This window comes from Electrona antarctica (assembly GCF_951216825.1).
Source record: "Electrona antarctica genome assembly, chromosome: 2".
NCBI classification, from domain to species: Eukaryota; Metazoa; Chordata; class Actinopteri; order Myctophiformes; family Myctophidae; genus Electrona; species Electrona antarctica.
Genome location: NC_136807.1, coordinates 43,963,180 through 43,987,338, shown reverse-complemented (window position 1 = coordinate 43,987,338; position 24,159 = coordinate 43,963,180). Strand labels below are relative to the sequence as shown.

Here is a 24,159-nt window from a genome sequence, read left to right as displayed (position 1 = left end):
AATTAGCCATACAGAAAACTCCCTGCCACACACTGCATCTATATTACATGTACCCAGTATAATAGATAGGAATCCATAAAAGAACCTTTAAGGAGTGTTAATGTAACTCTGACACGTACAGGTCCATTTTGACCTTCTCAGGGCCCTATTTAGTTGGGGTGGGACGATTCACATAACGATTGCATAATTATATTGCCATTCCGTGATTCAACAAAAGTTGACTTTTGCTTTTGTTTTTATACTAGAACCTTTTTAAACAATTATAAACCATGAGAAGTCGAATCATACACTTCAATGCATCCATATACTGTGTATATATATATATATATATATTATATGTCATAAAAAATTGCTATATGAATCTATTTTCCCCCACCCCTACTATTATTTTACATGATCTATGGCAAAGTGCAAACTACTCCGGGGCACTGCTTCTCACCGCTCGTCTCTGTGCAAAGGGAACAGGCACTTACCCAATGCAATATATATTATGTGGCCCATTTCATTAATAATTGTAATTGTTTTCACTGTCAATGCGGAGTCTCTCAGAAATATCACCCAATTTGTTGAACGTGATGAAAATCATATGGATTTTGATTGCAATCAGTGTGTGTGGCGGCGCATTGTGATTTGTGAACCTACAGTACCTAGGTGCATCTTAATCCATTCTGGGCGGGAACCTCTTTTGGTGTTTTAAACATGATGTTATAATTTAGCTATTGAAAAATAGCAGATCTACAAGCTCGTAGCGCGCCACCGAGTGGCGCGCTACGAGCTTGTAGATCTGCTATTTTTTTAAAATCGCAAAAGTGTGGCGCTAATCTTTGAATATATATTCTTTCAAAGTGAACGTTTTTAACTCAGGTCTAAATAGGTTAATCCCAATAATGTGCTGCATAAATAGTAAGGAAGTGTTTGTGCTCTGCCTTTAGACCAAGTTGTTGCTGTTCTAAACTTAGAGTGCAAACTCTGTGCATAAAATAGCAGTGCAACCTGACCACACCTCATTTCAGTCCTTTTTACCACATGTACCTGACAAGAGGGAGGAAAATAGAGATGGGAGAAAGGAAAGACAAGAGGGAGGAAAATAGAGATGGGAGAAAGGAAAGGAGAGCTACTTAATATTTTTTTTATAGAAGATGAGGATATAATATACACATATACATATCATATATATATATATATATATATATATATATATATATACACACACACACACACACACACACACACACGTTAGACAGCTATGTGTGGTACACACACGTTAGTTAGACAACGAAGCGCTGTTGTGGCAGTCTGACACAGACACACACACACACACACACACACACACACACACACACACACACACACACACACACGTTAGACAGCTATGTTAGTTAGACAACGAAGCACTGTTGTGGCAGTCTGACACAGACACACATACACACACGTTAGACAGCTAACTGTGCACACGTTAGACAGCTAACTGCGCTGTTCTGCCTGGCTTCCATAGTAACTGCGCCCTCTGGTGGCGCGTGGTGTCACACCGTGACACACAGACAGACAGACATGTTCTGCCTGGCTTCCATAGTAACTGCGCCCTCTGGTGGCGCGTGGTGTCACGCCGTGACACACAGACAGACAGACATGTTCTGCCTGGCTTCCATAGTAACTGCGCCCTCTGGTGGCGCGTGGTGTCACACCCTGACACACAGACAGACAGACATGTTCTGCCTGGCTTCCATAGTAACTGCGCCCTCTGGTGGCGCGTGGTGTCACACCGTGACACACAGACAGACAGACATGTTCTGCCTGGCTTCCATAGTAACTGCGCCCTCTAGTGGCGCGTGGTGTCACACCGTGACACACAGACAGACAGACATGTTCTGCCTGGCTTCCATAGTAACTGCGCCCTCTGGTGGCGCGTGGTGTCACACCGTGACACACAGACAGACAGACATGTTCTGCCTGGCTTCCATAGTAACTGCGCCCTCTGGTGGCGCGTGGTGTCACACCGTGACACACAGACATGTTCTGCCTGGCTTCCATAGTAACTGCGCCCTCTGGTGGCGCGTGGTGTCACACCGTGACACACAGACATGTTCTGCCTGGCTTCCATAGTTAGGGCTCATTGCGTTCGCAACTAGAAATGTGTACTCCTCTGATATGAGCACAGGTCTACGCCAGGCCAGGTTGCCTACCCAGGGCCCGCAAACTTTGGTCATAGACACTTGGAATGCAATCAGAAAAATCAAACGTATACATGTTGATCACAGGACCCCAAAGATAATGTGTACTGATTTGTGTGAGTTTTGGACAAAATCTGTAGCAAAAAGTGAGTTTTGAAGAAAGCAAAAAATGTAATCTGACACAAACAGGGCCTGTAAATTGTGCCATGATCCAAGGAATACAGGGGAAACTAGAAAAAGTGCCCTTCTGGGCACAGGTCTCCACCAGGAGGATAGGACTGTGTGAGATGTTTGGCAACATGTTTAGGAGTAATATAAACATGTTTGCCTTTGATGGCAATTGGATGATTTGAGGCATTTTGTTCCAAAAATGTGTTTTGCAAAAATCAACCTGTTGGTGGCGCTATAACAGGCCAATGTGAAAAGGGTGGGATATATTCCTCAGCCTAGTAGGAAAATGTGTGAAAGATTTCACGTAAATTGCATGCTGCGTTCATGATTTCAGGCTTTTGTTCAAAACGGGGCAATCTTGCAAACTGTGAAAGCCAATTATAGCCAATTAGGATGGAATATGAAATATGGGACAGATCCGACTTGAGCACATGACCATAGAGATACTCTGTAACAATTTGTGAGATTTTTGGACAGAATCTGGAGGAGTAATATCAAAAAATGTGTTTTACAAAAGTCGGCCTCCTGGTGGCGCTATAAAAGGCAGATGCGGAAAATGCAGGTCAAAGGTTTGTCCTTGGCCTCTAGGGAGTGTGCATGCAACGTTTCACGTAGAACGGTGCAGTTTTAGGTAAAACATGTTAAAAGCTGCCTCATGGTGGCGCTATAACAGGCCATCCGGGAAAATGTGGGGCAGAGGTTCATCGTTGGCATCCAGGGAGTGTGTGTGCAAAGTTTGGCATCGACCGGGTTAACGGTGCCAGAGATTAGCTGGTAACGGACGGACGGAAGGACACACACACGGACGGACACACGGACGGACACAGGCCTTCGGCCTGGTGGAGACAAAGATGTTGATGTATGACCTCAGAGTTATAGGACAATAGTGAATCATAGAAATGTAGGGTGGCATTTCTTTCTTGGTCTAGTGGGAATGTGCATGCAACGTTTCACGGTAAATTGGACGCTGTGTTCATGATTTGGGGCAATTTGTTCAAAACAGGCCACTCTTGCAAACTTAAGAAGCCAATCTTAGCCAATCAGGATGGAATATGAAAAACTTGTCTTGTACAAAAATCATGATTTCAGGCTTTTGTTCAAAACGGGGCAATCTTGCAAACTGTGAAAGCCAATTATAGCCAATTAGGATGGAATATGAAATATGGGACAGATCCGACTTGAGCACATGACCATAGAGATACTCTGTAACGATTTGTGAGATTTTTGGACAGAATCTGGAGGAGTAATATCAAAAAATGTGTTTTACAAAAGTCGGCCTCCTGGTGGCGCTATAAAAGGCAGATGCGGAAAATGCAGGTCAAAGGTTTGTCCTTGGCCTCTAGGGAGTGTGCATGCAACGTTTCACGTAGAACGGTGCAGTTTTAGGTAAAACATGTTAAAAGCTGCCTCATGGTGGCGCTATAACAGGCCATCCGGGAAAATGTGGGGCAGAGGTTCATCGTTGGCATCCAGGGAGTGTGTGTGCAAAGTTTGGCATCGACCGGGTTAACGGTGCCAGAGATTAGCTGGTAACGGACGGACGGAAGGACACACGGACGGACGGACACACGGACGGACACAGGCCTTCGGCCTGGTGGAGACAAAGATGTTGATGTATGACCTCAGAGTTATAGGACAATAGTGAATCATAGAAATGTAGGGTGGCATTTCTTTCTTGGTCTAGTGGGAATGTGCATGCAACGTTTCACGGTAAATTGGACGCTGTGTTCATGATTTGGGGCAATTTGTTCAAAACAGGCCACTCTTGCAAACTTAAGAAGCCAATCTTAGCCAATCAGGATGGAATATGAAAAACTTGTCTTGTACAAAAATCAGCCTCTTTGTCGCGTTATAACAGGCTGATGTGATAAATGTGAGAAGTTTTTACTCCTTCCAAGGAGTATGCGTGCAAAGTTTCATGCCGATCGGTCCAACGGTGCCGGAGATTAGCTGCTGACGGATGGACAGGGCCTTCGGCCTGGCGAATATGTTGAAGTAAACGGTAAACTATCTCTGCTCTTCATGTTTTTGACTGTCTGTCACTGGGACAGCCCTGTCTGTTTATCACAATTATTTCTGTGGAAACGGCAATTGGTCGCAGCTCGACGCCTGGGTGTCGGCTGTCAAGTTACGAACTCCAGTTTTAGGATTTCGTTGCAAGTGGTTGCAACTTGCAAGTTGTTTTGTCTTTGGTCTTGACTTGGCTTAAGACCAACACACCCATATGTGCAAAATAGGCACAAGATCATTTAGTATTTTGATTATGGTCACACCTAACCGTGTCTGCCTATGTGGCCGTCTTTTTGCAATGGTTTTCCATTGGAACAGAGCGTTTTCTTGGCATTGTGCAGCTTTCTGCGTGTTGAGCACACTTTGTGTTTATGCGTTCTATGCGCCAGGGCGCCTCAAGTAGAGAAACATTTGAAGCAGATAAATGCTCAAGATCCTGCAATCGGATGATTCGAAGGCGGACCGGCATGGCTGCGTCAAGACAGAAGGCCAGCAAGGTATTCAGTTTTTTTAGGCTGTGCTGCTGGCTGCACAAAACAGGCAGCTGTGCACAACCTGCGTTTATCAGCCTGGAACCAGTGTGCAGGTGTGACCGTAGCCTTAGAGGTAAATTCACAGTGAGGATTTTGCTGTGTGAGTTGTGTGAGCCACAGCATTATATTCATCTACCCAGTACATTTTGCAGTGTTCATTTAACCCTGAGAGTAATAAAATGCGGTTACATCTTGTCTCAACTGGATAAATGAACACTGAGGATTTTAAAGTGTATGGTTTGTCTCATGGCTCTCTGGTGGTCTATTATTTCTGATGAGCAGACACCTTCATTAGAACAGGAAGCAGCAGATGAGGCTAAAGTAAAACATCACAGGCCCTAATTGGTGGGATAATGAAAATAAATGATAAAACTCTGCTCCTTCAGGGTTGCCATGGCCAGTTTTCATCTTTTACCTTTTAATTTGCCCCTCTGCAACTCTTTCAGCCCTGTTAATTCATTGATCAATTGCCAGGAGGACCATGAAAAAGAAATGATTACAATTTAGCTGAATATTAGAGGATGAATCTTGAATTAACTTTAATTCAGATGGGCTTATATATTTACTTGATTTCAGTGGTTGTTGTTTTCATCGTGTTTGCTCCTGCTAATTGTAATGGGAGCATAATTGAGACTTTGGGCCAAGGACAGAGAATAGCACAATGGTGCAACTGGGTGTTTTATTTTGTGCGCAATTGTGTAATTGTGTTGACACGAGAGATCATAAATATGGTGTGGGATCAACATGTGAGTACAATGTAATCAATAGACTGTATTCTATATAATGACCTCATTATAAAATATATATATATATATTTTTTTTTTTGGGCTTTCGCCTTTATTTTATATATTTTATGGAGGGACAGACAGTAGGCTGACAGGAAATGGGGAGAGAGATGGGGGGGAAGACATGCAGTAAAGGCCGTCGGGATCGGGAGTCGAACCCGCGGCACACTGTCAGACTGGATTACCAGCCAAGGTGCCTGGACCACTGAGCCATGGCCCAGATATATCATTTTTTTAATAGATCAAGATCAGTGCTATTGGTCACACTTACAGTATGTCTCTCAAATTATTTAACAACTTAAGCTCAACTTAAGCTCTATCTTATTTTTAAGATAAGCTCACAATGCGCCGCCATGCAACGCGCTGCGAGCTTGTAGATCTGTCATTTGCCTATAATGAAAAAATGCCCAAAATAAGAATGCCAGGTTGAAAGTGATTAAAGCTTGTGACTAAATGTCATAACTCAAAGTAATTGTATTATGTTATTTACTGTAGTGTATGGTCTACTCTATGCCATAGCATAGACCATAGTAGCCTCGGAAACCCAGACGTTTTTATTTCCAGGGAGGAAAAAAAAGTCTGGGTCCGAGTCCACTTCAATTCGGCATAGAGTAGCGCAAACATCGCTCACTCTCTGCTGATTTCTGATCGTCTGCACCTTTGTTAAATTGACACACACGCACACATGCACACACACACACTCCTCTCTCTCTCTGTCGCTCTAAGTAATTAGTCTCATGTCGCGCAGCTGCCCATAGTTTCTCCCGGCGGATCCTGCCGGGAGCTGCCTATGCCATAAAAAGCATAGGTGAGTTCCAGGCTAAGACCATAGTAACCGGATCACCATAGACTCTATGGTGATCTGGTTACTCAGCAGGGAGATTAAAGGTTCAAGTACATATTGAGACAACAGTGCTCAGAGGAGCGCCTCGTACAGTATGATACGATGGTATTCAGCGCTGTCATACAGAGCTATAGCTTTAATATGATGACCGTGATACTGTAACTGTACACTGAGGGACTGCATAAATTATTGGATAATGACACAATCATGTGCTCACATGTGCTGTGCTAGCTGTCATTGGGGATATGTACAGTAGGCCTCTGCAGCAGATGTGCCAGCCCTGAACACTGCACAAAGTGCCTGCCGCACCACCAGAGCACACACGCTGCCTGACACATTGTACGACTGTTGACTTTGAGTCATACAAGATCACATCGTTTTTTACCTCAAGAAGTATTTGTTCGTCATTCATCTTACTACTTTGTAAGGATAGTCTTTGACAAGCAGAAAATACATAGGTTTACAACCAGGTCTATGGCTTGGAAACGGCATAGATTTAACTGCTAGAAAAGTAGGCTTTTTGACCGTTTGTAATTAATAAAGTACCGGTACCTTGATTTTACAGCTGCCCTCTCCTCTTTTACTTTTTTGAGTGCTCAGATCGCTCCTCTTCTTTCAAGTTTTAGTCCCATTGATCCTAGAAGCACCAACACGTGCACGTACATTTTTGACTCAACTTGTACCTCAGCTGGTACCTGGTTGTTCTCTCTTTTCGCCTATATTCTGTACTTTGTTGACCGGGATCCCCCAGGGGTCTATACCACCCCCTCCTTTTTCAAAAAAGGCTGCAAGCATTATGGCTCACTGTGACCCTGTAGATCTGTTTTTGTTTTTTTTCATTGATATTTTTATTAGAAGTTAGGCAACAGTATATGGTGTCATTTCAGTCACATCATATATGCAATAGTTATTTAGGCATACTGCACATGGAATGACAACCTTTTACAATACTTGATTAAATTGCTTTGCCCACTCCATTTTCCATTTCAAAACCCATACACAAACAAACATAACAGACATCAGAAAGTAATAAAATAAAAAGTGCATAAAGAACATGGTACAATATATCACATTTTTTAAATGAATAAAATAAACATTAAAAACATGTAGATCTGTTATTTTGACCGAATGTTTGCCTATTATGACATCACATGCCCAGAATATCGACACCAGGGTTCATGTGTTTACAAGACCAAAAAAAAAGAAGTTCCTTCTATATTGTTGTATGTCAGTGAAACTCTTTTGGATAGCTCACAATACCCGTTTCTCTGATTGAGTCAGGCCCTCCAGGGCCCCCGGACACGGTGGCAGTGGAGGAGGTAACGGACAGCACAGCGCAGTTGATCTGGAGCCCCGGCAGGGACAACGGCAGCCCCATTACCAGCTACCTCATCCAAACCAGGACCCCCTTCACCGTGGGCTGGCAGAAGGTGAACACAGGTACATATACTGGGAGATGGAAGCGCCTGTATGCTTATAGATTTGCATTTGCTTTGTTGTCTGTTGGCTTGCTGCCCGCTGGGCTGACCTGGCATGTAAGGCATTTCAATTAGGGCTAAATTGAATAAAGATCCCACGTTTAAATGTATCGCTGGAATGGTAAATTGAAGAAAATGATCAGGCCTAATTCATTTTATTTAACCCATTCAGGCCTGACGTCGAAATTAAAAAAAAAAAAAGTTTTCTAAATCATGACAATTTTCGGAAAGATTTGAGGCACATTTTAACGATTTTTCAAAAATAGCAGACCTACAAGTTCATAGCGCGCCACTCGGTGGCGCGCTATGAGCTTGTAGATCTGCTATTTTTCAATAGCTAAATTATAACATAATGTTTAAAACACAAAGGGGTTCCCACCCAAAATGGGTTAATGGTTAATGTGGTTAAACGCTAACGTGACATGGATGCGTTCCAGGTCTCAATGGATTAAAGGCCGATTTTAGGCAGCCTGGACTCGCCTTATTGAATAGTGAATTGCCACTGAAGCATAAAATTGGTTTCCCTTTCCCTCCAGTCCCCGAGGTGATCGATGGGAGCACGTTAACTGCCACTGTGGTGGACCTCAATGCCTGGGTGGAGTATGAGTTCAGAGTGCTGGCGAAAAACAGCGTTGGAGTCGGTGAACCCAGCCCCGCCTCCCTCAAGACCAGGACAGAGGATTCAGGTATGCACACTTTTTAGGGCATTAAGCAACTAGTCGACTAGTTTACTAGTTGACTAGTTGATAAGAAAAAAGAAATAAAATGTTTATTTTTTTCCCCCGATTTTGTAGGCCTCAAGATCAGGTAGATTATAGTTATAGTCACCATGTACACAGTTTTTCAATGTACAAATATTTTTTTATTTTTTTATTTTTTACATAATAGGTAGTTAAACAACTAGTAAACTAGGCAACTAGTCAACTAGTAAAAATGACTAGAAGTGAATGCCCTAACACTTTTCAACCAAGTCTCATCCAAATCTTCCAATTTTAATACACCCTACATTTCGGTCGATAGCTGAACTATAATGTCTCAAATGTAGCCTATAGAGCATCGCAGTCCCGCCCTCTGCGAGGCCACCGGAAGAGAATTCACCATTTGTTTTCCCATAGACGTTTCCAAACGTATTTATTTAAAGACCTGTAAGCCTCGGACAAAGCCAACAGCCGAGTTGACAAATCTCGGAGTTAGAAATAAGAAAATAGGGCAGGATACAACACTTTTTTTTGTTGTTTTTCTTCTTTCTAATTATTTGTTCGGCCCAAACAAAGTGTTTATTGTCATGATTTGTCAACTCGGCAAATTATTTCCTGGTGCCCTCGTCGTTCTGAAAGGGGGCGGGACTGCGACGCTCTATATAGCGCTTTTCTAAGAATCCAAAGATGCTTTACATGGGGGGGGGGGGACAACAAAAGACAGTCAACCCTAATTAGGGTAAAAACACTAAGAAATGGCATAAAGAGTTCAGATTTATACCAATGCTGTTGAATTTGGGTGTACTTTTAAAACTGTTACTGTAGAAGAAAAAATCCCACACAACCTACAGTATAAAGGTTGTTTTTACATGGAGCCGTAAACATGGCCTCTGTTGTGTAGTTCCTGATGCGGCGCCAAGTGACGTGGGTGGAGGAGGCGGAAGCAGGTCAGAGCTGGTTATCACATGGGAGGTAAGTCATCTTGTCTTATGTTCTGGTCCTACCCTCTAAGATGGCAGCAGTCGGGTTTAGTTTCAGACCACTGAGAGAGAGGAGGTGCTTGTTGGTATTTGACTCTAAATCAAAGGCCCTGCTCCATTTCCGTTTGGCATGTGGGTGTCATAAATTCTGGTTCAACTGAAATCTGGCTCAGTGGACGCCGGCAGTTGTAATTTGTTAGTTAAAGACTGTGTGTGTGAGGTTATGGCAGTGCATACACAAGCTGACATATGCATTATGAGGCTTGGACGTGTGAAGAAACAGCTATTGTTAATTTGTTCAGTCAGATCTGGAATACACATTCAGCTGTGTGGTTGCTGAAGTGTTAGAAGGGCATTTCAGCCAGTGAGTTTTGCTCAGACATTCACTGTAATATAATTATACTCCAAGAGAGACTGACTGGAGTTTTATTTGATATTTGGTTGTAATGATTTGATTTGATTTGATTTGATTTGATTTGATTTGAAGTCCAAATCTTTTTTTGTTACTGTTTATCTCATAATTTGAAACCCATATGTTCTGAGCAATGTCCCTACAGTAAGTGAGCTGATCTGCTATTTGTATTTCACTGAGCTTGTTTAAGATGACTAAAACACTCAGTACAAATTGCTACCTGGTGTGTGAAATTATGTGCATAACAAGAAATTATCTTTTAAAGGTATTTCAACTTTTAATTAACCAATTACTTATTGACCGTGTCTCCCAGGGTTCTATACTTGTTTTTTCCTCTGTGTACACCTCTTTGCAAAAATAGACATCATAGAAGGCAACATATCGTGTTAAGAGCTTGTAGATATGTTATTTTCAGCGAATGTTCAATCCAGGCCAGAACAGGGACACTTGGGTTCATGGTTAAACGCATACAAGAGGAGTGGGCACTAAGGAAACGTGGGCACCTCGATGTAAAGTATACAATACATGATTCTGGCCTTGACAGCCCATACATCCAAACAGAAAAGTCTGATTGCATTAACCCATTTTGACCTGAGATCAGATTCTAAAAATGTCTTCTACATCCTGACAGTTTTCTGAAAAAGCTATGTTTCTATGTCAGTCGTTCTTCGATTTTTCAAAAATAGCAGAACTACAAGCTCGTAGCGCGCGCGCCACTCGGTGGCGCGCTATGAGCTTGTAGATCTGCTATTTTTCAATAGCTAAAGCATAACATAATGCTAACACCAAAAGGGGTTCCCGCCCAAAATGGGACAATGTTAAACGACGTTAAACTCACTTTGCCACTCACTTTGCAAATCTATTTGCCACTCACTTTATGCATGCATACCCTCTCAAATTTTAGACTTTAATGGTTGAATGTCCAATCATGTACATACTTATCATGTATTTACTTAAGACATTTCCAAATATTTATTTTTGGAAAAAGAAAATAAGAAAAAAATATATATATATATATATATATATATTTCATACAGAGGTGCCCATCTTTCTGTTACCAAGTTAAACAAAACATTAGCTGGTTAAAACTATTGTGGCCTATTTTTTTTTGTGGTCTAATTTTCAACAAATGCAGAAATAACTTCATTTCAGAGGCTGCAGGGACACTATAATGAGCTCCATTTTTTTAAATGCCATTTAGCCCTCATTTCATTCAGTCAGGTGGGGTAAAAAGCAATTTGTGGGTCTCACACTTCTCTGGGCGCTCCAATATTGGGTGGCGGTGATTGTGTCAGCCCAATGGTGGGCTGAACGTGAGTGGTTTGTATGTGTTTTAATATCACTATAGTTTTGTGTTTCACTCTCAGCCTGTCCCCGAAGAACTGCAGAATGGTGAGAGCTTTGGGTACATCATCGCCTTCCGTGCTTTCGGAGAGGTCACCTGGACCCACGTGGCCACATCCGCCCCGGGGGCGTCCCGCTATGTGTACCGCAACGATAGCATCGCGCCTTTCTCCCCGTTTCACGTCAAGGTCGGAGCTTATAACAGCAAAGGACAGGGCCCCTTCAGTCCGGTGGTCACCATCTACTCTGCAGAGGAAGGTAGATTTAGATCATTTCACATTATTTGCATAGATGCAAGATTATGTATTACACTAATATTTTTTTTTAAATGCATGTGAGATAAAGGAATGCCAAGGGGCATATAAAAACATCTCTATTGTGTATTTACGGACTGTCAAAATACAAATCATTTTACCTCCTGTAGTTAGATATTTCAGTAATTCGGTGATTGAGTTTTCGCTCAAGTTTGGTTACATAAGCCTACTGTACTGTATAACTGCTATTGGTCATATTGCTGCTGGTGGTAAAAACATTTGAGGTTATTTTTGCTGTCAGTTTGTATTGGGGGTGGTATTACATTCACTATTTAAATGCAATATAAACATACAGTAAATGTGCTAATTTCAGCACAGCTATGAATGTAGTTTAAGACAACACGCATTAACTGTATGTTGTTTCTCAGCAAACATAATAGCACTTCATGACCAGAAGAACATTGTTGAACTTTAAGTTGCTTTGCTGTCAGTATTTTGAATCCACTGAGTAGAAAAAGCTTGATAAATAAATTATGGTGAACAAAAGGTCTTCCAGTGAGAATTAAAATAAAGATGAGAAGCCACGAGAAGGATATACACGAAATACAAATGTGTGTAAACATAGAAAGAACAATGGTTTTACACAAGATTGCTTCCTAACGTTGCCAGTGTCTTTGAAGTCGTATCCAAGAAAAGGTCAGACTAAAAGCCACATCTCAGCATGGCCAAATACTGTTTTTGTTTTGTTTGTTTGGGTTTTTATTTTTTTTATTTTTTTTTAACATTGAAGTGGCATGGGGTAAAATAATACCACGCTGATAAATAATTGAATCCAGGCACATATAAAAGCATCTAGAAAAAAACTAAAACCACTTTAAAAACAATTCATACTATACTGTATTGAACATCTATTATTCAGCAGATATTGGTAGCACCGTAGCAATGATTCATCTAAGGATGTAAGATAGCCTATATCATATTTCAGGACTGGAGGATTCATTCAGGTTGTCTTGGGATGTTAAAGGGCCACTTCACCTCTTTTGCAACCAGATCTTATTTTAATGATGTTTGGGAGACAAGAAACACTTTCCTGGGGGTTTGTTTTTGTGGGTAATTTGTGTTTTTAGATATTTCAGTATTTCAAAGTGTCCATGGACACTGGGCTCACTTCCTTCCTGGACTACAATTCCCGTAATGTTTTGGTGCACTGATCCTCCTTGTGGATAGGGGGAGGGTTGTCTTACTGAGACAACATGTTCTTGAAGATCTCAATTACATTCCATGTAATCCTTGCTCTTCGCGCATGCGCGTTGTCGTTCACTTCCCTGTATACGGCTCAGAAAGAATGCCTCGTATCTCCTAATTTAGGGAGCTCAAAATATGAACACGAGGGATTATTCAGCGACTTTATCGTAATGATAGCGAGGTAAGCAAGCAAAAATATTTCTCCCGTTTTTTGTCCGGAACGGAAGGTTTACAGAGTAAAAGCGGCCATATCTGCACGGCACCCCGAGCTGTTATTTTGAAAGAAATCCCGGTGCTGATTGTGTTAAGTGTGATTTATACTTAGTTGGACACTCTGAAAATAGCTGCTCTACAAGCTCGTAATGCAGGGATATTCAACTAGATTAGGCCGGGGGCCACAACTGTAGAATGATTGTGTGTGGAGGCCCGCACAGCGTGCATGGGAAGATTTGTGGGTTCTCAAAATGCATTTTGTGCTCAAACACGAAGATTTATGTATATTTCTGCACAGTAATGAGCAGGATAATATGTCTATACAATACATGCAGGTATATGCTACCTTAGAATAGATGTGGGCCTATTTGACAGCGCATAAACATATTTGCCTTGACGGCCGTCAACGAGCACCAGCTGGATGGACACACACACACACACACACACACACACACACACACACACACACACAGTGTGACACATTCTGAGCTTGTCGATCAGATGTTTAAAGGACAACTTTAGTTTTTTTCAACCAAGGTTCATGTTTTAGGTTGTTATTAGAGAAAGTAAAAGATGAGTGTTATTTTTTTTTCATTTGCTGCTTTCTTTCGTTTTAGCGATTATTATATATTTATATTATATATAATAATATAATAATAATAATATATATTATATTTGACAGGGGGGTGGGGGCATTCGAACATGGGGCTAAATATGTATTTTTTGACACAATTTTATAGGGGGGTACTAGGGGCTGCCATACTGTGTTGTATGGCTCAACATGTCAGTTTGTCACCCCCTTCACATTCAGTAGATCCTGTGATCTTTTGTGGTCAGATGTAATTTCTTGGGGTCTAGTAGGACTATAGTAAATAATACAAAAATAAATCGCTATAAAATTGTGTAAAGAAATACATATTTAGCCCCAAGTTCAAATGCCCCACCCCCTGTCAAATATAGCTGAAATCGCTAAAACGAAAGAAAGCAACAAATGAAAAAAAAATCATCTTTTACTTTCTCTAACAACAACCTAAAACATGAACCTTGGTTGAAAAAAAGTTGTCCTTTAAGGTGCACGACACAACACACAATGCCCAAATTCTAAGTATACATCGGGCATTTTTGTTGTTTCCAGAGCCAAGCGGGATGCCAACAGGAGTCTGGGCCCGAAGTGTCTCAGCCTTTGAGATCGAAGTGAACTGGCAGGCTCTCTCCTTCACCCTTGAAAGAGTTTTGGGTTATGAGGTACATTACTTATTTTAAATGCAAATGAAAGTCAAGAGTTTCTGCAACACAATTCACATGCTTGTTGTCACCTGCGGTGTACCTCAGAGGCACTGCATCCAAACTTGGCATAGACATGGAAATGGCTTTCAGCAGGTGATTTGTTATTTTTTATATTAAACAGGTGTTCACAGCACTGGCTCAACAGATACATTGGGCAGACAAGAGTACAAAAGAATTGCCTATCCACATGCCTTGTACTGTTTTTGTCAGATGATGATTGATAGGTGATAGACTTTCATTTGACCCTATACCAGACAAAATATCTTAAGTTAAAGGAGAATTCCATGCTAGAAGGCTTTCTTACCTTTCTTACCTTTCTTTGTAGTTGTTACGTCCCCATCAAAGAAGTCCAGGTGTTTTTTTGTGCAAAAACTCCTTATTGGCTATTTCCCCTACCATAAGCCCTCATTGAATTGCATTGAATTGAATGGGGCTATGGGGTGTTGTGCTAATTCGCTTATTTCCATCGAAATAAGTAGGAAAGTGTGCCGCTTGGGATATTATTTACATTATGGAGAGAGGATATATACAAAAAATCACACCCGTGTGAACTGAGTGGTGTAAGGTCTTATATAGACTGATCAGCTGTGGTCTGACGTAATGTCTGACGTAATGAAATCACACCCGTGTGAACTGGGTGACCATAGCAACCATGCTCATTTTTTGGTATGAACAGACAGACAGACAAACTAACAAAGCCAGTTGTAGGAGTGGTTTACACCACTCAAAAAATAATAATTTTGAGCAATGGAAATAAGCGAATTAGCACAACACCCCATAGCCCCATTCAATTCCCATTCAATTCAATGCAATTCATTTAGGGCTTATGGTAGGGAAAATAGCCAATAAGGAGCTTTTGCACAAAATAACACCTGCGGACCTCTTTGGTGGGGACGTAACGACTACAAATAAAGGTAAGAAAGCCTTCTAGCATGGAAATCTCCTTTAAGAGCAGAGAGAGAGGAGAGACAGGCGTCTTACGAGACAAGACGGCAGTCAGATTCGAACTTTGGTGCTCATGCTCACTAGGTGAAGTAGCTGGGTGAGCTGTCATCAAGATTATAACGTTGGAGTAGTGGGATTGATTTTTGCATATTGAATTGATAAGTTACTTTCAACACTGATGTACTTACAGTAAATCAGACTCTGTCTGGCTTCACAGATAATGTAAGGATTTTATACTTTGATACTTAAATTAGTACTGAGGAATTGTGCAGCTTGAATCAGTTGTTGTGTGCAATATCAAAGTAAAAGTACTCTGCTATGGGCTTTGTGATGTTAGATCCATGGATAGGAAAAAAAAGATAAGTGTCAGCTAAATAATGAATGTTAATTTTAAGATCAAAAAGGCTGCCCCAAATCCATGAAAGAAAGATAACAATAATCTCTCCCAAGATAGTCCTATTATCCACTGCTTCATTATCCAGCTCTCTCTCTCTCTCTCTCTCTCTCTCTCTCTCTCTCTCTCTCTCTCTCTCTCTCTCTCTCTCTCTCTCTCTCCTCTGCAGAGTTCAAAACTAACTAGATAACCTCCCTTTGAACCCCCATTAGATAATATACATTATACAATATACAGCCCTCTTCTTCATTCCCAAGCTGTAGATCATGGCTAAAATTAAACAATACATGCTGTCCATTCACGATAGGTGGTATACTGGGAAGACGACACCAAACCGGAGACCATGGGGAAATTGAGGGTACCAGGGAACCAAACTTCGGTCACTGTGAGTGCCCTGGCAGGAACCACTCAGTACTTCCTCACTGTCAGCGCGTTCAACACAGCTGGTACAGGCCCCTTCCTCCCTGCAATCAACGCCACTACAAAAAAGCCACGTATGTATATCTATAAATAAGTTAAGAGATGAGAACAAGGACACAGAAAGGTGGTGACATGGAAGTAAGACCCAGAAGGAAAAAGGTCACGTTGCTGTTATGTGATTCGAGTCACAAACTGGGCAACTATACTGGTGTGCCCCTGGAAGTCTCATGTCTGATTAGCCGCAATTTGCAACTCTAGATTTTTTTATAATGGGATGAATCTAGAGTTGCAATACCCTCCATTGACTCCCCACTCATCATTTTGCGTTTGCGATCTGCTTGTCTTAAACGACGTTAAACTCACCAACATTGCAGCTGTAGTCCAAGCTTGAATTATTCTCTTTCAATCTGCAAAGCTTGTTTTTCATAAAAATCCCCCGTAGACATGTTATGAGCTACTTTCTGTCAAGAAATTCTGTGCAAGTGATTCTTTTTCTAAGTGCTGGAGTTTGGAAGCGCTCGTCGTAAGTCACTGAATGTCCCTGCATGCATCTGATTCGCATTTGCACATAATGCAGGAGGCAGCAGCGCGACCCCTTAATACAAACGAGCGCTTCCAAACTCCAACATTTCTTCTTCTTGACAGAAAGTAGCTCATAACATGTCTACGGGGGATTTTTATGAAAAACAAGCTTTGCAGATTGAAAGAGAATAATTCAAGCTTGGACTACAGCTGCAATGTTGGTGAGTTTAACGTTGTTTAAGACAAGCAGATCGCAAACGCAAAATGATGAGTGGGGAGTCAATGGAGGGTATTGCAACTCTAGATTCATCCCATTATAAAAAAATCTAGAGTTGCAAATTGCGGCTAATGTCTGATCATCAAAATGAAAGGCTGTTTTTGTATCCACATTGAAGAGTATTAAAAGGTTAAAAACATAGAGGGTTATATCTGAGTAACTTTGATCAATAACATTAATGAGCTAAAAGCTTAAAGGACAACTTTAGTTTTTTTCAAGGTTCATGTTTTAGGTTGTTATTGGAGAAAGACTTTTTTCATTTGCTGCTTTCTTTCGTTTTAGCGATTTTAGCTATGTTTTACAGGGGGGCGGGGGCATTCGAACATTTTTACACAATTTTATAGCGATTTAGCGGTTTTATTATTTACTTTAGACCCCAGGAAATTACGCCTGGCCACAAAATATCACAGGATCTACTTAATGTGAAGGGGGTGACAAACTGTTGAGCCATACACAGTATGGCATCCCCCTATAGTACCCCCCTTCACATTCAGTAGATCCTGTGATCTTTTGTGGCCAGATGTAATTTCCTGGGGTCGAGTAGAACTATAGTACATTTTAAAAATCACTATAAAATGGTGTAAAAAATACATATTTAGCCCCATGTTCGAATGCCCCCGCCCCCTGTCAAAAATCGCTAAAATCGCTAAAATAAAAGAAAGCAGCAAATGAAAAAAAATGAACACTCATCTTTTACTTTCTCTAATAACAACCTAAAACATGAACCTTGGTTAAAACAAAACTAAAGTTGTCCTTTAATGTGTTTTAAGCCACTGCAATCAGTAAAACAGAAACAAAGGCTAGTCTCACTCGTTTCCTCAAAATCAGTGTGTTATGGGAAGAGAGAATATTATAATAGAAATGTAAATGTATATTATGGTAATGAGATGTTACGGTACAGGAATCACGTCTTATACAGACAGTATGGAATATAGGAAGGTATATAGGAATGACAAGCGTTTTATGTAACTGAGAGGGAGATCCCAAGACCTAAACATGGAAGGTCTCGTTAAATTGAGACAGTACAGGGACTGTTTTCACAGTTCACACCAGATATGCCTTTGTCCCATGCAGCACCAGCCCAACCACCACTGAATATTGAATGGACCCTAACTGGCACTCAACTGTTCCTTTATTGGGAGCCTGTGGTGGCTATGGAATCAGAGTCAGAAGTCACTGGTTACCAAGTAAGCAACAATTTAATTATATTTGATATGCATTTTGTTTAACCCATTTTGGGGCGGGAACCCCTTTTGGTGTTTTAAATATTATGTTATAATTTAGCTATTGAAAAATAGCAGATCTACAAGCTCATAGCGCGCCACCGAGTGGCGCGCTACGAGCTTGTAGATCTGCTATTTTTGAAAAATCGTGAAAATATTTATTTCAGAAAACTGAGGTTTTAGAAGAACCTTTTTAAATTTCGACAGGCCTAAATATACATTTGACTCATATTACCACTAATTATTGAAGGGGAGCATACAGTTTAGTTTATGGGTGTAATGTTTTAGCTTTGCTTCTGTGTCAGTGCCTGAGTCTGTCTGTGGGACTGTCTGCAGCTAATCTACTTGGCCGATCAGCATCATATTTATTATGCATGCTGACAGCAAGTCAAAGACCTACATTCTGAAATATGCCATTGTTTGTATTGATAATCACAGAGCAATCCTCCAGGATATGGGATATGCGTCTCAAGAGGCTATGGACCGTAACTTGCCAATCTGGCCCCTGTCGTCTGACTTATGGGATCCAGACTATGTGTTAGCCAATTATAATGCTCCTGTCCCTCTGACTTATGAATGCAACGTCGCATTAGACATTAGATTAACACCAAAATATGCATGTATAAACATGACAACATACACCAAAACCAACAGCATTTTTGTTAGTGCCCGACTTTATACAAAGCTTGCATCAAAACTAATTGTTGCGACCGGGCCACACACGCACTCACACACACACACACACACACACACACACACACACACACACACACACACACACACACACACACACACACACACACACACAAGAAAACTACACATATATGACCCAGGGTCATAACACTAATATAACCTAATACAGCGCCGCTCTACTTAATTTAAACGTTATCATGTATCTGTATGGGTTGAGAGACCTATCTCACTTTTCTCTTTCTTATCTGTAGATTGTCCCTCTATGTCAGGTCTGAGGTCTCGTTCCAGAGACTATGCTGGCATGGTCTGCCACCTTTCAAATATAGCTGTGTACATTCTACACTCTACAGTGTACATCTGCACCCTTTTCGGTTTTGTGTACCATTGACTGTCAACTTGTGTAGTTGTATTACACCACCTACAGTATACTCTTGCAAAGTGTGGCAGTGATAACCTGACACTTACATTAAAAAGAAAGTTGATTAACTGGTGATACAAATATAATTGACACTGAACGTGTGTGAGAGAGAGGGAGGAATACAGTAGAAATGTTTTACAACTGCTAATAATCAGTACTATGTAGTTCAATTTCTACGGTAGGTAGAAATGTAAAGTACATCGCTAATAATATTATTAGTACATAGTATTAGTATTAGTATGTCTGGTGGAGATTTGTGGTATGCTGAACACACCTTTCTAACAATTGTTGATGTGACATGTGGCTCAAGGATTCACCAACACTTCTTCCGTTTGAGAATCCATTATTTCTGTGGGTCGACACTGTCAACACTAGTAAAAACACTTGTCTTACGGGTATAAAACTGTTTTAATCCGCCACGCTCTAATACATATTTACTCACCACCTTATTTCTCTCTCCCCTTCAGCTGTCATACAGGAGACAGAAACACAGAGAGGTGAACACATTTACAACAGCCAATTCAACAGCAGAGCTGACCCTGCCTGAAGATGACAACTATATTATCTACGTCCGGTCGCTGAGTGAAGGAGGGCTTGGTCCAGCTTCGGACCCCATCCAAATCCACCAACTAAGTAAGCTGGCCGCTCACAGTTTGAAACATTAAGTGGTTTGCTTGTGGTTCATGCCTATTCAGTACAAGATATTGTCAATAATATACTTTTGGAAAATCTACGAGAATTTTTTTTTTTAAGCTCCAATCAATATTTTGCATGTTGTCTACTAAGGATGTTCAAACTACTAGAAATACTACTAGAAAGATGAGTCCAACCTTGAATTAGTTTCGAGTTCTGACATTAAAAAAAGATGGGCCAAGCCCTAATTGTGTAGGCATGCTTTTGTGTACAACCAAACCCTTGGTTATTCTGCGGATAAGATGAGCTCCAAGGGTCATCTTAAGTGCAAGTGCAAAGTCTGTGGGGAATATGGCTTTGGTGATAGTGCTACAACTCATTTTAGCGCCTCATTTTCACATCAACCACACCTTCACTCGCAGAGTCAGTGCACGGTACTGTGGTATCTACAAAATATAGCAGGTGCACATGGGGGAAGACGCTCTCAAATTAGTTTGCGCTGGTCACAGAAAATAGGACCCTAGATTGCTTCCAAATAAGGTCTTTAGCACTTTATTTCCTTAAAACTGCGTAAGTCACGCGCCCAAAAGTTGGTTGCGACAGACAGACAGACAGACAGACAGACAGACAGACAGACAGACAGACAGACAGACAGACAGACAGACAGACAGACAGACAGACAGACAGACAGGAAGGGTCAGACACATTTGGTGTGAGCACAGGGTAAGATTACAGAACAACTTGTGCTACAGACAGATTCAACTGGGATTTGAATCTTTGTAAGGACTCGTATTTCCCTTCCTGCTCCCTAGTAAATTAAGTCACTTAACAGTTTAAATCCCTGACAGGGACATTTTGTCCTCCTGTGACTCTATAACTCTTGTCCCCCAGCCTCCCCCGTTGTGCTGTGCAGCCTTGTATATTTGCTGAAATATGCAGTGCAATCCATCTTTGTCAGAGAGGTTGACTTCCTCTTTTACTAGATGCTATTACTGTCCTGTGGGACTCCAGGGGGGCTAACTCTTCCTCTCCTCTAAATGCTAATTTGCAATGTTGATATTCTGCGTTGAGCCCATGAAAAAAAGCAATTTAGTGAGATTGAATACCACATTGGCCTTTTCTTTCAAATTCATTTTGATGAGGAAGGCTACGTTTGTCTGACATTTTGGTTTACATTTTGAAATGTTCCAATTCATGGGAAACTTTTTTTTATTAGCCTATTGATATTCTGCTTGATAATTCATACAAAAGGATGATATAATAATCAAAGCAGAGTGCATTGTTCATGGAAGGTCGGTACTTACACCAGGTGAATCGTGTTTTACATGAATTATAGGTTAATTCAGGTTAACACACACACACACAAAAAACTTCAATGACATACAACATTAGCTGTGGGCTGTATCATGCTTGAACATACAGTAATTGCAAATAAATCAACTTCCGTCACAATTCTGCTGCCACCAATATGCATGTATTATCTGTATTTGCTAAGATGCACTCCTTGTAGTAACTTCAGCTCTCTTCACTCACTTTACTGTCTAACAAATAACTACATTTTCGATTACATTTTGTATCATTACATTCTCTTGCAGGTATGAGTGCCCGAGGCTCAAAGGCGTGGAGTCTAGATGTCTCTCCTCTCTCTCTGCTCCTCATCATCGCAATGTCAACACTCAGATCAACATCATGACACAATGACAAACTTGACACTTTTTGAACCTTCGGTATCAGTATTTGTTCTTCTTTTCTATTTGTGAGGTTTAATGTTTGGTTTACCTATTTTGGAGGTGATATGATACTATTTTGAAAGTGTTCCGTTTGGGTGTATGAAGCAGCACAAAACTGGAGAGTGCTGTTTGAGTCGATGTACAGTATATACGTTTGACTTTTTAGACAGGTCTATTTGACATTGTTTTGTCAACAGGAACGAGTGTTTCTCTCTTTTTGACTCCAGAATGATACAGATGCCTTACTTCCATTCATGTGCCAAAGTAGAATGAGCCTTCTTGTTGTTGTTGCTGAGATAGCTACATGCTTTCCTTGAAACCTAATTTATCAATTCTTTATTGTTAAAACTGAGTGTCTAACTGCAAAGTTCTGTAATATAAAGTTGTATTTTTTAATATTTTAAGTTATCCTCTCTTACACATTACTCGGCAAGGCGGAGCATACTCATTCGCCTGTGCCCGTGCCTTTGGAGACTTGTAATGGCTTCATTTAGACTCTAGTGACAGCAGTATTTAAGTACTTATGGCTGCCATCTTCATCTTAGAAGTACGTATGTGTTTCATTAAAGACGTGGTTGTATCCTACACGGACAGAGGTGATAGTGCATGCACATCCACTCTAGCCCAGGTGCTGGACAAACGCTAATACAGAAAGAAAAAAATGGTGTCCACAACACTGGTTAATAATACTCAGCTCTACTGTTTTTTTTGCTTCAACGTTTCAATCTGGTTGGATCTTCTTCAGGAATAATAATGACGAGAATGATTATTATTATTAACCAGTGTTGTGGACTCTATTTTTCAGGGGCGCTAGCCCCTCCTATGCTCAGCTGTCCGGGTTTGTGTGAACACAAACATTGGCTTGTAATTGGCTGATCACCCCATAGCGATGATTTGATTGGCTGAGCAAAGTACATATTGAAGATAAACGTGAGCGCAGAAAAGGTGACGCCAAAGGTGATTGGCCGGAATGACATTTGTGATGATTTGATTGGTTGAGCATGGAATGTGATGTATGATGATAAGAGCGCCCCTCACTTCACACAGGTGTGATTTATTTTTTCCTGTATCCTAGACGGAACACACTAAACAGACCATAATAGTACTGTCTGCCATTTTCACTTCATTTGTTCATAGAATGTAACATATAGGCTTTTTGAAGTTATTATGAGCCACTTAATTTAACCATAATTATGCTGCATCCACTCATTCTACATCTGCATGCATACAGTTGAAGTGGAAAAGGTGCAACTTCCCTTCACCCACTGCCTATGCATTGCAGCCTGCGCCCATCTCTGTGGACATTCTGTTCCAGGGTTGCATGCCAGTTGCCACACGTCATCAGCCATTGCAGTGGAGAGAGGTTTAAGTGCTGCCAATTGTGCCAGTCTAATTATTGAAATCTAGCCACCAGCTGAGACATTATTTGGCAAAATGTGACTCATTTATGGTTACTTGTGTTTGGAATGTTTGTCAGTCTACCTGTTGTTTGGTTGAATTTAATTTGTTTGTATTGCTGCTTGTTATGTACATTATTTCAGCATAATTTCACTGCTCAGGTATTCCGTACCTGTTTATCTCCAACTTTTAACAGTCTGCAAGGGGGTATCAGAAATCTGTCTGCACATGACACAATGGTCTACTTAATGGATTGACTTGACAAATGGAAGGTCTGATATGTGCCATGATTTAGCAGCCATTAAAACATCTTCATAAATTAGAGCGGGCCTGAGGGGAGTCTATGGGAAAGGACATATACTGTAGGAGAAATGGGTCTAATGGCATCCACACAAGACTAATATATCAGGATTTAAGGATGTCTAAATCAAGACAATCCCTCCCGGATGGCATTACAATGATTCTGTGCGTGTGTGCGTGTGCGTGTGTGTGCGTGTGCGTGTGTGTGTGTGTGTGTGTGTGTGTGTGTGTGTGTGTGTGTGAAAGGGGTGCATGTGCATGCTATTCTGTGAGTGTCTTTCATTTTTAAAATGGGCACATATTCCATTGCCCGGTGTGTGTCATGGATGACTGTGTTCTTAGGAAGGCCATTCAGCATTTGGAAAGAACTTTAAACCCATTTCTTGTACTTAATGGTTCAGGGCCTTGGACAGCTTAAGCATTGAGGAGGTTTTTGTACTCATTTTCAAATTGAACAATACTACAAGGTCAGCCTGGGGGTGGAGAAACCTCATTTTGAACCTGTTGAAATATTATCTAAATTTAAATATACTATCAACACTATGGATTGCCAGTGAAAGGCAAACATTGGAAGCTCAGACTGCAGTGACGCCAAGCCAAGGCTTTGCATTATGAAACGGATGTCTGTGTATACATTGCTTTTGAATGTTTACCTCCCAAATGAGTGTTATCCACTTTAGAAAAGCAGTCTTTGAATCCTGTTTTGTTAATGTGGCTTTATTGTACGTGTGGTCAACCTGCATACATTCTCTCATCACAGAATGTCCTTTAATGTTAAGAA

At 41.0% G+C, this 24,159-nt stretch overlaps 1 protein-coding gene across 1 annotated transcript in view; it reads left to right on the top strand.

Moving 5' to 3' along the window:
- Window positions 1-21,949, top strand: part of LOC306935668 (contactin-3-like) — a gene marked incomplete at its 5' end in the record, with an annotated part of 50,667 nt that extends 28,718 nt beyond the window's left edge. Inside the window, 9 exons of the mRNA XM_079518808.1 lie at window positions 7,796-7,954; window positions 8,529-8,678; window positions 9,592-9,662; window positions 11,450-11,684; window positions 14,274-14,383; window positions 16,072-16,258; window positions 18,058-18,170; window positions 19,785-19,950; window positions 21,546-21,949. Of these exons, the coding sequence (XP_079374934.1) occupies window positions 7,796-7,954; window positions 8,529-8,678; window positions 9,592-9,662; window positions 11,450-11,684; window positions 14,274-14,383; window positions 16,072-16,258; window positions 18,058-18,170; window positions 19,785-19,950; window positions 21,546-21,643 (1,289 nt within the window). The 3' untranslated portion in view covers window positions 21,644-21,949. The remainder of the gene's footprint in view (window positions 1-7,795; window positions 7,955-8,528; window positions 8,679-9,591; window positions 9,663-11,449; window positions 11,685-14,273; window positions 14,384-16,071; window positions 16,259-18,057; window positions 18,171-19,784; window positions 19,951-21,545) is intronic.
- Window positions 21,950-24,159: the final 2,210 nt, after the last annotated feature.